This window comes from Cynoglossus semilaevis, chromosome 15 (assembly GCF_000523025.1).
Source record: "Cynoglossus semilaevis isolate Cse_v1.0 chromosome 15, Cse_v1.0, whole genome shotgun sequence".
Classification (NCBI taxonomy): domain Eukaryota; kingdom Metazoa; phylum Chordata; class Actinopteri; order Pleuronectiformes; family Cynoglossidae; genus Cynoglossus; species Cynoglossus semilaevis.
Genome location: NC_024321.1, coordinates 4,301,114 through 4,316,263, shown reverse-complemented (window position 1 = coordinate 4,316,263; position 15,150 = coordinate 4,301,114). Strand labels below are relative to the sequence as shown.

Sequence of the window (15,150 nt, the reverse complement as noted above, 5' to 3'; positions counted from 1 at the left end):
TTTTAAGGCATTTCTGGGACTTTATATCTGTATGGACTCTTTCACGATGGTAAGGTTAAAGTATTTTATATGAATATTTCAAAAATATTCATATAAAATACCATTGTGAAAAAATCCAATTTGAAGGTAAGGCAAAAACTGTTTTTTTTTTTTTTTAAATAAGATGGGAATACGTACAAAAAAATTCAAGTATTTGATAACTACATTTTTGGCCTAAAAAATATATATTTCCATATCAATTGATAGACAACATTTGATTAAAGCACCAAAAGTCTGAAGGCCAAAATACAAATAAATTTGTGCTGCACTCACCTCCATACTTTAATTTGTTTACAGAAAATTTAAATTCCTTAGACACATAGTGTGCTCTGTCCATTTGTATAAATAAACGTTCTTTGTAGGACAAATATGTTCCTGTGAATATGTTTGTGTAAATGTCATTGAAAGAGGAATGCTGATGGGATATGAAGTATTACCAGGTGATTGCTGTTGATGCTCTTTTTGGTTCTTACAATTGTAAATCTAACTCCAGAGGAGTCAGTGCCTCACCAGCAATGAAGCTCACCGCAGGTCACTGGCTCATATTGATTCAACAAAGGTCCCATCATCAGGAGTGGAACAACTTCATTAAACCTTTTCTTTTGGCCTGAAACACAAGATGAAATAAATAAAACATTCCACATATATGCTCTCAGATGATACCATATCGGACTGGGTAGTTTACTGCGTAGTATTTGCCCTTCCCAGCCCCTATGTCCTGTAAACATTTCACAACACTCCGTAATTGCTGTCCAAAAGTTTCATTTCCGGTGACAAAACTTGAAATGTTTCTTTTCCTACTTGAGCAGCTCAAAAACGGCCAGGAAGATGTCGTTCACGTAACAGAAACCAGATGGCGTGGTGGAGTCCACCGGCCCAGGTGATGGCGATATGGGTCTGCTGCTACACCTGAAGGGATTTACTTAATCATAAGTGCACGAGTGAGCACACACGCTTAAATAATGAAACGTGTAAATTTGTACCATCGATAATAATGTGCCGTCTTCTTCATGGATGTTTCATCGTTACAATGCCCTACAAAGTGCAAGAACCGCCTTGAAGGAAACGTTCCCCACAGAACGAGCCGCTTCTTCACTAACACACGTGGCTAAAGTCGCAACACCCAAAATGTTTGGACCACTCAAACCAAAGGTCTTCGTGCACATATTTAGTGGACAAATAACAAAGCGCTATCTCGTACAATACCATACCACGCTGACTGAAGCAACACATGCGGCTCAAACAGGCTACTGTTTAGAACCGGCTGACAGAGTACGTGTGTAAACGAACGGCAGAACAGTGAAATAGTGAGGCTACAAGGAGCAGAGGTGGTGAAGGTGCAGGAGTTCAGGTACTTAGGATCAACTGTTCAGAGCAGAGGAGACTGTGAATTTTTAAACCAGACCAATAATTTTAGAGTATAACAGGTTTCTGAGGTATTAAAAAAGGTATTAAAGGTTTTTTTAAAAATATTAACGTTGTTATACTTTCCATACATAAAATACTTACCATTAATGTGACTTCTAATGCAGCATGATTTTGATGTGATGGGCTCGAGGGCAAAAAAATAAATAAAATAATAATGTGTGGATTAAAATTCCTCCTCCATAGCAAAATGGGCCGGGTTTGGGTCTGAAACTCCTGGGTTGAAAAAGGGGCCCTCTTCGGCCCTGCGAGTAGATATACTGTATATATCTGAAATAACTATGAACTAAAAAAAACTATATAAAATAATTTTGTATTTAAATTCTTTATTTTTGTAGATTTTCACCAATGAGCAGAAACAGTCGTCAAAGCACGCTCTTTCTATCAAAGAAAAAGTTCTAAACAAACTGTAGATATTGATATTGGAACGTTTGTAAACCGGAAATAGGAATACGTTGTACGAGCCTTATTTCCGGTTGCACATCCGGCGAATAAGACACAAGTGTTATCCGTTTGGGCTTCCAGTCATCTGTCGGGTCAAGTACAGCGGAGAAGGAAATCTTCTGTTTTCCGTCGCTAAAGATCCAGTGAGTGACACGAAGTGATTGTGCTTAACAAGTGCCACCATTGACTGTAGGATAGTAATTAGTTTGACGTCAACAATATGGAATATCCACGGGAAGCTACAAATGGCAACAAACAATGTGGAATACCCAGGGGAAGCTACAAAGGGCAACACGACTCTGCTGGTTTTGACTTGCCAAGGCTAGATGCTCTATAGTGTGATTGATATGAAAATCGCCAGGTAGGAGACAAATAGGAGATATATTGATGCAGTGAACAGGGTGAGATGGAAATCAATGATTCGCTGTGGCAACCCCTGAAAAAAAGGGACAAAGCTGAAAGAAAAAGAAGAACAATATACTCCATAGCAAAGTTGGCTGGGTTTGGGCATGAAATCCTGGGTTGAAAAAAGGAGCCCACTCCGGCCCTGTAAATATATATATATATAAATATTAATATATAAATATACATATAGTATGTAGAATTATTTGTTTTTTTATACATATATATTAGTCATCTTTAAATAAAAATAAGATAAAATAAAAATTTAAATATATACATTGATTTGTCAGAACTTACCAATGTTGCCCCCTGTTGCATTCACTCAGAACTACAAGCAACGAGAGCGCTAAGATGTATATACACACATACATATTTAAATAAATGTATATGTGTGTGTGTATATATGTATATATAAATATATACACACACACAAAACAACATTGGTTCCATAATGTAGCAGTTAGCATGCCTGCCTCAGAAGTGGAAGAGTCCTGGGTTCGATTCCAAGAGAATACTCATACATACTTGGCGCACGTTAGGGGCTGCCTGTTAACAGCATTTCTGCTGCTAACACAACAATTTTCCAAATATGGGATCAAAATAGTACAAATGTATTTTATGAACAACAACAATCAAAAAGTGAAATATTTAGGGATTTTGGACTGTGAAATCTGCACACACTTTTATTATTGCTGCTGCTTCATGGCACGAAAAACAGAAACAAAGACGTACACTGTTTTTTTGTTTTCATAATGTTTCTTCTTTGCCATGCAAAATTCATCTACAGTATAATCTCTATCTGAACGCGCACAGACAGGAAATGAAATCAGAAACAGAGCAGGTTCAGCTTTGATTAGCATTAGCCACACAGTGTTACAGCTGTTTTCTTATACAGTCAGTCAGTAAATACAAAAAGATTAATAGATTCATTAATCACACAAAATAGTGTTTGTGATATTTATAATGAGAGTGAGAAAAAAAAGACACATTTTTTTGGGCATCACAAATATAATCGACAGACAGGGGCCAACGTGACGTTTGAAATAATTTAAACATTTCTGACATTCATTACTTCAGGTGTTTCTTTATATACAGTAAATATTTATCTTTATGTAGAAGTAGTGCTTCATTGTTAGGAAAAAAAAACCAACACAGACACACACACACACACAAGGGCCGCATTCTAGGAATGCTGTGCAAAAACCTTGCTTTTATGAACATCCAATGACGGTTGTTCACACCATCAGGTACTGTCTCCGCTGTCAGCTGCTACTGGGGGGTCATTTGTCATCCAAAGCTTCAATATGTGTTTAAACTCCTCAAAATTTGGAGGGTTAAAATTTAGAAAGAGTAAGTCTCAGATTGTCAACGGTAAAGTAATCCAGCAGGGGGTGCTTTAGGCGTAAAATCAAAACAAGCAGCATATTTTAGATGGAAGAGGTTGTTGTTGTTGTTTTTTTTTAAGCCATTATATGCTACTAGGTGTTTCATTGCAGCATCTAATTATGTCTACTCTCCCTTTTTAGCACTAAGCTACTTTGGCAAACACTAGAACAGATTCAAGACTTGTGCGGAGTTGAAACACACTGTCATTACAGGTGATGTTAAAGCCTCTGTGCATGCTCAACAGATTCATTTTGAAACATGGGGTCAATGAGACACCTAAATAGTTTGGGCTTGATTTATTTTGTATGTGACAAACTTTTTCAAACTCCTTTAAACCTCAGCTACTAAACAAGCCTTTGCTAACTTGTAACCATCTAAAGCCAAAATGCAGCAACAATGACAGAAAGAACATGGCGATAATTTAGATGACAGTCTTTAAAAGGGTAAAAAAGAAAGTTTTGGCATACATCAGACATCAGACTGTTAACTTCCTCCTCCTCTACCTTCTTATCTGCCCTTATTTTACCTGCCAGCAGGAAACGAAGCTGTCCAGAACCTCAGCTGAACGTCTCCTCTCAGGAGATTCAGAACGGTAAGCTGCATCAAACCTCCTCAGTGTCTGTCTGCTACTTAAAATCAGTGCTGGCAGCCACGCTGCCTTATCTGTACATGAACAAACTTATAAAGCTTCAAATCCTCAACCAGAGAGATTATCAATGGCACCTGTAACTATCACCATCTCAGAAAAAAACAGACAACTATCAGAAATGTTCTGCTTCGACTAATTTTAATCTACAATCATTCTGAATCTAAAAAAAATCTCTATCTAGCGAGTAAAAAAATGTGAGTGTTCTGGATCATTCCTGCACCATCTACATCCACCTGCACCACATGGTCTGAACTGAGCTTATGATAACTTTAAATCAGTGCTTTGTCAGAATGAAGCTTCACCTTATGAAAAACAGGAAAACCAAAATCCGACTGTGAGTACAAAACTTTTTTCTTCCCCATATTAGATTATTTTTCAGTAAACAGTAACAGAGTCTCAGTGAACATTAACCATTAATATTATTATTATTTTTTACCAAAGAAACATTAGAAGGATTTTTTCAAATTCATCAGTAAATTTAAAAATCAGTCCAAAGCTTTGAAGAGGAGGGGGAGATCCAGAGATTTAAATGTCCAATGGACTCGTGCCGATGCAGATGTAAGATTCAGATTTGAATTCTGAAGGTGTAGAAAGTAACAGAGTCGATAATAAAATTTCTCAGAAAAAATAAAATAAAAAAAGTTCCTGAAATAAAAGGTCAGTTTGTTTCCTTTGAAGGACGAGGACGAGAAAGTGCAAAGTCTTAGGTAAAGTTGATGAACGAACACAATGGAGTTCAGGCTTCACTGCTGCTGCAGTCATGTCAACACTTCAGAATTCCTCGGATTAAATTAAATTATAATAAATAAGTCCTACCATTTCTAGTACAACAGCTAAATCATTTTCAGTATGAGTTTGGATGTAAAAATACTTAAAGTACTAAGTATTGGCTTCAAGCCTTAACACTTGTTGTTAATCAAATGAATATTTGAAGCGTTTTCAAACATTTTGCAAACAAACTGATGCTGATACTAAAGTTAAAAGGTTCCCGCTCCTTCAAAAAGTACTGCAGGAACTTTTCTGCGGAGGGGAACTTAAAACTGCTTTGGTTTAATCTGTAAACGACCTCACTTACTCACACTTTTTTTCCATGACATGATTGCAGCACCAATGAACTTGTGGTCCTTGATGAATGTGGTGAGTGTTTACGTGATGATGTCAAAGGGAGTGGGGTCTAGATTGATTTGGAGGAATCTTGTTTGCTGATCAGGACCTCTAAGAGGCGGAGTTTGGCCTTGATCCTCTTGTACTCCCTGTACTCTTCTAGCATCGGTACCCGATCGTCTTTCTGGACATTTCTGTGATTGTGAAGAAGAAGTGAGAGGGTGAGTTTGTTTTTTTTTTTTTTTACCTAATACAGATCGAAGGAAAATGTCAGTCATAAGAACTCATTGGACATTTTGTGAACTCAAAGCTAATGAAATGACATTGAGTTTTTCCTAGACAGTCCACAAGTGTGGATTTGACCATAACACCGGAAAACTCACCCTGAGGGTCCGACACTGTTTGATAAGAAGGAAACTTTTGAATATGGAGTTGTTTTGACACCTACGTTAAATGACTGTTAGCACTGGTTATGTTAGACTGAGACATTTCCACCCACCTTCCGTTATGCTGATAAAAATCTTCCTCAAACTCTCTGATGGTCTTCCTTAGCTTCTTCTTCTCTGCCCTGGCTTTCCACAGCTGTTCCAGCAGCTCGGGCCTGGTGGATCATCAGGTACATGAGAAAGAAAGTAAAACAGTCTATGGAGGGTTGAAAAGTGTGGGGGAGGTTCCTAAAGGGTAAATATATACATAAATAATATAAAAACTATTTCAGCCCTACTTCGTGGATTTTCTCTTATTGCAGTGGGTCTTAGAACGCAACTAATGCGATAGGTTTGGAATCACTGTACACTTACACAAATTAAAATAAACTACATTTCTCATTCAAGGACAAAAATAAAGCTAATTCACTTAAATATTAAGAATGTTTATGGCTTCACTAAATACCAATAGCCTATATATTTTTATGTGTATATACAACATAGGATTTCTAAATGAACTGTTATTTTCTTATGATCAGCTGTGTGTTGTTCAACTCTCACATGGATGATGCATTAGAGCTGGAGAGTCGTAGGTCCAAGGCCAGCCTTCCTGAGCCCTCCTCCAGCTTGCCTCTCATTGGACAATCGTGTGAATTCTGGCTCCTCATTTGTCTGTCTGTGGGAGTCACCAGATCCACGGCCATGATAACATCAGGGCTCTGCATTTCCCCACCGCTACTTTCTCCTTCCTCCTCCTCCTCTTCTTCCTCCTCCTCCTGCTCCTCCTCCTCCTTATCATCTTCCTCTCCTCCTTCAGTATCCCTCTCCTCATCTTCCTCCTCTTTGATCTCCTCCCAGAAATGAGCAGTTTCCCCCTCGATGATTGGCTGCAGGATCTGACTTCGTCTCTTACTAGAGGGAGACACCTAAATTTGGGAGGGCGGTTGAAAAAGGTTGATTTTTAAACATAAAATGAAGAAGGAATCCCAGAAGTTTAGCTTAAAAGCAGCCATTTGGTAAGTGGTTGTTGGTAAAAAACATTATACTATCTATAAAATATACAGTATACTAACATATAGTTAGCCTTAAGCCACACATATTACTCTGTGTTAGTCAAAATTAAGAAATTTCTAAATGTTAGCCAAAAAAAATAAAATAAATAAAAATAAGCCAAAGTCATTTAGGGCTGGGTCAAATCTACATAGCTAACAAAAAGCTAAATATCAGCAAAGCTAATTAAATCAGGTGGCTAACACAGAGATGGTGAAAAGTGAAGTGTACTGACTGTGACAGGTGTGATGCTGACTCTCAGCATCTGCTTAACCAAACGGTATCGATCATAGAGAGGCTTGACCACCTGGCGTTCTTCTCTGGTCACCTGAGAGATGAAAAACTGGAGTTAAAAAACGTTGGACAGTTTGTTTGATTAAAGACAAATATTCTGTGTTTTCTTGTTACCGGTCGACCGTGAAGACCTTCGTAATGCAGCAGGTTCTTCTGTAGGACTGTCTTCTCACACGACAACTGCTCTTTTGTCATCTTCTACAAACACAACAAGTTGAGCGTCATGTATTCACTGATCCTACTCCCTAGATAACTTAAACTAATCCACTAACTTACCTTGATGTCCTCAGGCCAGCCGTCCTCCTGCCTCCTCCCTTTGACCCTGCTTTGAATCAGCTCCAATGTTTCCTCTCTTGTGGGATGTGAACCCTTACATTCCCCCGCTGTATCGTGGGTGCTTTGATCCAGCGTAGAGCCAAAGCTCTTGGGCAGGGTGTTGCTGCGAGGACGAGTCTGAGGGCCGAGCTCACACTCTGCACGGTGTTTGGCATCTGAGGATGCAGAAGAAAGATAAGAGGGATAGAGAGAGAGTTGAGTTAAAGAGGAAATGCTCAAAGCAACCACAACTGGTACCACAACCAGTTAAGATTACTTCTTCATTAAACATGATACAGCAATAAAAAACAGACATGCAGATTTGAGAAAGACAGTGGGTTTGTTACATTAGCATGCTACGGCAACACACACACACACACACACACCCTGAACAAAGCGAACAAATGTAAAAACTCAAACACAGAAATAAAAACTGCTTTTAGTACAAGCTGTGAGTCATTTCTTATTGTGGTCTGACTCTGAACTGAGACTTTAATTATACCCACCTAGCTATGGCCAGGTAGGGTAGAGTATTCATGATTAATTGTAAATAATCTTGACAAATCATAATTAATTGAGATTAATCAACATTTCTTAATATGACAAAACCAAAGAAAAAGTATAAAAATTGTGTTGGTGGATTTTAGTCACTGCGGTGCACCTTCATGGTGTAGAACACATTGAGAGTTGCAACTTGCGTCGCTGCAATTTGAATGGCAAATCTAGCCATTGTAATTCATGGGATGTTCAGACTCTAAACCAACCACTTTACAACAATACATACAATACAAAAACTAATATCTTGTTAAATGTATCTTGCTACGTTCATTATCAAAGTTTTTTTCTGTCTGTTAACATCCAACATCAACATGCTCGGAAACACACCACAAACAGAAGCTCTGATAACAAGCCTCCTCAGTGTTATTGCCAGGAATGGACATAAGATCTACTTACAGAGGGGTTGGTACTTACTGACTTGAAACGGTCTAGAGTTCAGGCCTGAGTGGGGGTGATGCAGGGGGGTGAGTGTGTGATGGGGAGGAGAGCAGAGAGGAGAGGAGGTGGAGGAGGAAGGGGAGGAAGAGAGAGCATGGTGGCGTCTGTGTAAATGGAGCAAAGCCTGGTGCCTCAACGTGCTCCTGGGTAAAAGGTGGTGCTGGCGTCCTGGTTGGCCGATCAGTCAGTCAGTCAATCGACCAATCAATTGGCCAGGTGGGCGATAAGTGGAGGAGGGAGGAAAGCGGAGAGCGGTTGCTCGCATTATTGTTGACTTTTTTAAAATTTCAATTAGAAACAAAAGAAAGAAATGTTTTGGGCAGTTTGTTCTCCGGTGAAGGAGAGCCGTCACCTCACTGAGAGGAGGGAGTCAAGAGTGTCGGGTTTGTTCAGTCAGGTGGAACCAACTGTCACTATAGTGAAAAAAACACAACAACTGCAGAGTACACCTAAACCTACATTTGTTTATACGAAGGCACGGTTTTAATTTTTTCTTGTTTGAATTCAGAATGGTTACAATATTTATAACTGCAGAAAAACACAAATGCATAAACACTTTAGGAGATTAGACATAGACAAACACCTTTCAATGATCTATTTCCCCCAGTTGCACCTGACTGAAACCCCCTGGGTAATGTATGTGGGTTCACAAGGACGCACCAGCAGACTGAAAGGTAAGAGCCACGCTTAAAGAAGCCATGTCAACCCCTGGTCATAGATGGGCCTCTGCTTATGTGCATTAATTCAGCATACATGCAATGTCAAAGGTTAGAAGTGGAGGGGTCAAGCTGTCCAGCAAAGAACAGGATGGCACGCAGACACTCTAACCCTGACTATCTCTCTCTCTCTCTCACACACACAAAGTCATTCATACATTAACATTGGGATTGTACCTTTAATTTGCCTTCGGATCTTGGTTAAATCTGTCATCCACTTCAGGACTTTGGGGTTAGCTGCCTTGTCCCCATGAGACGGCTGCAAAGATCAGGAGGAAAATGAGTAGGACAAAGGAGACAGAAAAAAGAAACATGTAAAAGTCAAGGTACAGATACGGCTCACAAACTAAAATTCAAACACATTCCTTCTGTTTCAAGCTCCATTTTCAAACTCTTTTTACTTCAATGTTGCTTGACATTGTTGACTGACTTTTAGTTGGAATGCTCACTTTTAATAATGTCACGAGACATTCAGAAAAGTTTGTGGTAATACCATAATTTATAATGTTTTTCGCAATCACTAATTTGAAGATGACACAGAGATTCTTTTCTGATCTTGTTTGTTGTTGTTTTTGTTTTTTTTTTACCTTGTAGTTCTTTTCCTTCTCAAACTGCTCCTCAAACTGTTTGATTTTCTTCTTAAGGTGTTGAAGCTTTTTGGTGAGTTGATGCAGCACTGCATCTCCTCCTCCTCTTATTGCCTCTTTAGAGCCAAATGATGCTCGACGTGGCCTTAGAAAGGAACAGAGGATATTAGGCTGTGACTATTTTACTACAAACTACACATTTCTCACTGTTGACTTCATTTAAAATAAAAATAAAATCAATAGCAGTGTGTTTCAGCATCTTTCTGCAGTACCTCTGGGCTTTGGTTGGCGAAGTGGCATCAAGGTCCTGCTGGAGGAATCGTTGAGCACTGTGTGCGCCAAAGTCGAGGAAACGTCGAGCAAGCAGGTGATGGTGAGAGCGACAAGAGGAGGGAGAGGCTTCTTGTCCTGTCTCTCCTTCCTCTTCCTCGCCATCTTCCTCAAGTGGCAGCGGAGGGAGAGGAACCATACGGCCTGCCAGTGGTGAGAGCTGCGCCTCCCCGCTCTCGCTGTCATCCTGCCAGGATTTGAAAGCTGGGATGGGATCTGGAGAAAGAAATAAGAAATAAGAAGAAAAAAAGGGGTCTGAGAGTGGGTTAACAGAAGATGATTAGGAAGATAATCAACGGAGTCCTCAGCTTTAAAGAGTTTGAAGCAAGGGGTTAATAAAAGACATTAATAAATCAACGAAAACAACTCTTCAAGACTTCTGCTGCGTCACTGGCTTTGTTTCAATACAGCACTGAGGTGAAGGGAAAAAAAAGGATAGAACAATGAAAGTGGACAGAAAAATTAAGGGTGAAGAAGAATCTGTCATTTGAAGGAAAAAAGAGAGTTACTTAAAACTAAGCAAATGTTGAAATTAGTTTTTACTTTGTTTCCACAGCCGCAAGCAACACTAAATAAGACTGGAAGAAAAGAGAAGACAGACCGGCTGATGTTGGGTTAGATATGAAACCACTCACCTTGGCCTTCTTTTTGCAGGTGCATACATGAGAAGTCTATGGGAGGGAGGTGGAGATGAGAGGGGGGTGACGCTGTTCGGATGAAGGAAGACAAGTGAGAGAAAAACAGGAGGAGGAGGAGGAGGAGGAAGGAGAAGATAACAGAGCAGTGAGGTCAATCATTCCCAACAGTCAGTTACATTCATTCAGAGTTGCTGTAATGGCGCCGCCTGAGTGGCCGCAAGTTGCAGCAGCAGCTCCGTCTTTTCTACCTTGTGTATGTGTATTTTTATTTGTTCTCGACAACAAATGGGAAAAAGTGTTTTTTTTAAATTTTTCCACAACTTCCTAGGTTATGTTTATTTTTTTTATTTTATATGTGCACTATAAGTTTAGTCACTTTATTCCCTGCTGGAAATGGTCACTTTGATATTTGTATATCACGTTGTAAATACTGTGTCTACCCTGCTGTTACTTTTACTTGTAGTACTACATGTCTATCCTACTGCTGTAACAACTGAATTTCCCTGGTGTGGTATGAATAAAGTCTTATCTTATCTTATGTTGAATGAGTGCATATAAAATACATCAATTCATTAGTCAAACAGACATTCAGCCCAAATTTGGTCACATGGAAAAGAATGAAACTCTTGAAACTCCTGTGGCATAATAATAACAACAAAAATGTTCCCTATCATTTGTTCATCACAGAGACATGGATGAAAAAAGATGAGGAAATAACATAACTTCATGGTTGGAAACAATCGCTGTGACTGAGAAACGAAACGAAAAGATTGTGCATCTATTCAATAACGCTTGATGAGGACTACAGAAACGTTAAGATGCCCACCTTCCCACTGGTTGTCGTGAAATAGTTGCAGGTGCGAGTTCTGGCCAGCGTTTGTTTGGGGCAGATGGTTCCTGTTGGTCTCGCTGGTGTTGGCGTTCTGATCACAGTGACAAGAGTCTGTGTCCTGGAGGGTGAAAAGGAAAATCAAAGATTTTTTTTTAGGTCTGCGCTAAAAACAGAAGTTCAGAAGGTTTTAGGACATATGTTATGAATTCAAAAGGTGTACAATTATTATTATTTTTATTATTATTATTTTCCCAAAACTTTTTTGACTTACCCTCTTACATACTTGTAAAATACAATACTTACACATTGTATGGTGTCAGTCTGGTCCATGGCATCACAGGGATGATTGTCCTGCCTATAAATCAAAGATAAAGAAAAAAACCTGGGCCTTAAACCCGTGAAATTCTGGCACTCTGTCCATATCTTTGTGAGAAGGACTCCCGCTAAAGCAGAGACATTGAGGAAATGGTGCTTTTACACCTGCAGTAAGAATATTTTAAAGTCGTATTTAGCTATGTAAAAACTGTACACATAGAGTTTCTGAAAAAATATTCATTCCTATTACTACAAGTTCTTAGTTCAAAGTGGAGAAAAAATCCTAAATATCTTTTATAGCTTTAGACTCAAAAAATGTTGATATAAAAATCTTTAGTCCCACAAATCTTTGTGGGAATTCTTTAAGGGAGATGGGGGAGGAGGTTGTCCGAAACACAACACAGTTAATAATCTGTGTCACACTGCTTCTCTCTAAAGTGCAGGAATCGCCGCCCACAACCTGCAGAAATGAGCTGGTCCGTGGGAACCATGAGTGAAAACAAAGAAGGCTTTAAAGGACACAACAAAGCAGTGTGACTCCACACGTGAGAAGAGATAAAGATCGGTTGCAAATGACAAGAGATAAAACAGTTCTAGCTGTGGCAGTGAATGTGAATAATCTAAAAAGAATACACACAAAGTCCTCAGTGAATGATGACATTGTTGCCACATTTCAGAGGTAAAGATTGGGACTTTCTCTCAAATGGCCTTTCTCCAAAGTGGATCCAGTTGCATGAAAACACAATTCTTTGCCTCATTATTTAAAATGTTTTATATAACAGTTCACATCCTTAAAACATCTGCTACTGTATCTCACCTGGCAGTGTTTATATGGTTTTCAGCATCTGTATCAGCCTCAGCATCCAGGTCCATTCTTAGGGTTTCTGCCTGTGAGGCGTCAGAGTTCTGTGAATCCTGAGGGAAAGTAACAACGCTGGTTGAAACAGTAGAATAAAACCAAGCTGCGTAGAGATCGTAATGGGCATTAACAGAAACTGATCTGAGATGTGACTCCAAAATAAACAGACATCACTTTCGTTCATTTGGAAATTACAGGTCATGTGGCCTTGGAGTTTCACTTCTTATTATTTTACAAAGACAGGAACAATTGACACAATTGGTCCAAAAGGAAAATAAAACATGAAAATGTCAAAATATCAATTAAAATTCTCAATCAATCAGTGCTATTGACAAAAAAAATACACGTGTGCTAAATATACTGCACTGACAAAAGCAGACATTTTATATACTATCATACTGATACCACAAACAGGTATTCAGTTCTCGGCTTCTTTAATGTTTATGTGTGTATGTGTGTTTCCTTATCTTCCACAGACCTGTGTTTCTGATCGACTCTCTTGTACGTGTGGCTCGTTCTGACTGAGTGAGGTTTCCCCCTCTGTGTCACAGGGACTCTCTTCAGGTTCTGTCTGCTTCTCCTCACTTCCATTGCAGCCCTTGTCTGCAGTTTCACTGCAAAAAAGACATGCACTAAAGGTCATATATTTAGAAGGTTCAAGTGTGGAAGAAGACATTCATTAAACAGCATGCATTGCATGGCTTTTTCCCCCCACATATTAGCCCCAAATTAAACTATGTGTAATGAAAATGTAATGAATCAGAATGTGAGTGAAAATACTTGTAACGTGTAAAGTGCTGCTATCACTCCAGTGATACTTTCTAGGAGTGTGAATTATTGTAAATATTTAAATAAATGAGATTAAACAGTATTCCTACACTGTTGGTATTCAGACAAAATAAAACGGCCTGTTTTAGTCTGCGTTTTGAAACCTCAACAGTGTTGTGTCACTCCGATGTTAGGGCCTACTATATTTGTTGTTTTGCCTTTGAGGTGAATGATTCTTAACAGCTGGTTCCATCAACACCCACAGTTTGCTTATTAACATTGCCACTGTCAACATGTTTACTGGTAACGCGAGTCTCCTGCTCATCTTTCAACCTTTGTCACCAATGCTCACTATGTCAAACATTTTTCTTAATACATATCCACCGTCACATTTGGCCTCTGAGTCATCTGTGTAATGTATGCTGTCATGTACGTTTACAGAGATGTGCAGCAGTTGACCCCAATAATGTCGTATTTCCATGTACTTCTTTCTCTCCTCTTTCATTGGCCTCTTCCTTCCTTCCTGTTAGGTGTATGTATGTCTGTTACCCCTGCACGCTAAACAAAGTTATGCGTCGCTCTTTAGGTCAACTGATGGATTTTGGTTGCTCTTTAGGCTCATACATATCAGCATTTGAGAGTGTGTGTGTTTGCACTCACCCCTGGCTATCATAGTTGCTAAGACTGCGGTCAATGCTCTTGGTTTGCAGGTCAAAGAAGTGCTGCTCCACTGCAGCTCTGATGGTTCGCTGAAATATACTGGGGAAAAAAAAAACAAATAACATCAACTAAACTTAATTATAATAGCTAACTGAGTGTTAAGCAATAGTATCTCACATGCTTGGCCGAGTTAATTGCTATTTTTTTAAGTAGGAGACTCTTATCAGATAGAGAATAAATGGTACAGTGTTAAACATAGACAACAAAGATGTAAAAAGAAAAAAAAAACAACCTTTACACCACTTTTTTTTTCAAATTATATAACATGTCTTAAATGTAATCCAGTTGGCCTATGTGTCATGGTATGGGATTGAATCACTTCAACTGTTATGTGATCATAAAGGAAGTGTACGGAACATAAATGTCATCTGGATGTTCCCATAAAAGGCTAAAACTCATAAAGGTGCTGGGCGGAGGTCAGATCAATGTGTGCGAGAGTTAGGCTGAAAGCACACTCCTAACTGCAGCAGCAACTTTTAGTAGCTCTGTTAACATAAGTATCCATTCTCACAAATGAAACCACACAAATACCAACAAAACACACACAAAGGGCCCAGAGAAGCTTGTTGCGTTGGCGACTCACTGCAAGGACAAGTCTTTCAGGTCACAGGGGCAGAGGAATGGTCCATCAGATCGTGTAGTTATTAACTGATCTTAGAAATGTCTTTTTAAATGTTTCTTTAGAGCAATGTGACAATTATATTAAAATGTGTGATGAATTACAATGCACATTTACAGGTTGAGAAATCTTTAACCTGTAAGCCTTCACAAAAATATTCAGCTTCAAAAAAATCTTAACCAGAGTTAATGTTGTGTTTGAATGTTTGTACTTACTCAGCAGACTCAGTGGGCAGGA

The 15,150-nt window shown here is 39.0% G+C and overlaps 1 protein-coding gene and 1 long non-coding RNA gene across 2 annotated transcripts in view; both read right to left on the bottom strand.

Annotated features, from left to right (window-relative positions):
- Positions 1 to 273: 273 nt before the first annotated feature.
- LOC112488143 (uncharacterized) lies at positions 274 to 2,093 on the bottom strand. Its single transcript, XR_003051910.1, has 2 exons — positions 1,023 to 2,093; positions 274 to 948 (listed from the first exon to the last, which is right to left on the bottom strand). It is a non-coding gene; the product is annotated as an uncharacterized LOC112488143 (long non-coding RNA).
- An 877-nt stretch (positions 2,094 to 2,970) lies between these two features.
- The window catches only part of fam13b (family with sequence similarity 13 member B), a 35,584-nt gene continuing 23,404 nt past the window's right edge, over positions 2,971 to 15,150 (bottom strand). Inside the window, exons 9-24 of the mRNA XM_017039454.2 lie at positions 14,235 to 14,333; positions 13,285 to 13,420; positions 12,765 to 12,862; positions 11,936 to 11,987; positions 11,627 to 11,750; positions 10,798 to 10,869; positions 10,105 to 10,378; positions 9,833 to 9,977; positions 9,423 to 9,504; positions 8,506 to 8,697; positions 7,495 to 7,709; positions 7,333 to 7,416; positions 7,160 to 7,252; positions 6,436 to 6,800; positions 5,949 to 6,050; positions 2,971 to 5,643 (exon numbers count right to left, since the gene is read on the bottom strand). Coding sequence (XP_016894943.1) covers positions 5,520 to 5,643; positions 5,949 to 6,050; positions 6,436 to 6,800; positions 7,160 to 7,252; positions 7,333 to 7,416; positions 7,495 to 7,709; positions 8,506 to 8,697; positions 9,423 to 9,504; positions 9,833 to 9,977; positions 10,105 to 10,378; positions 10,798 to 10,869; positions 11,627 to 11,750; positions 11,936 to 11,987; positions 12,765 to 12,862; positions 13,285 to 13,420; positions 14,235 to 14,333 — 2,257 coding nt within the window. The 3' untranslated portion in view covers positions 2,971 to 5,519. The remainder of the gene's footprint in view (positions 5,644 to 5,948; positions 6,051 to 6,435; positions 6,801 to 7,159; positions 7,253 to 7,332; positions 7,417 to 7,494; positions 7,710 to 8,505; positions 8,698 to 9,422; positions 9,505 to 9,832; positions 9,978 to 10,104; positions 10,379 to 10,797; positions 10,870 to 11,626; positions 11,751 to 11,935; positions 11,988 to 12,764; positions 12,863 to 13,284; positions 13,421 to 14,234; positions 14,334 to 15,150) is intronic.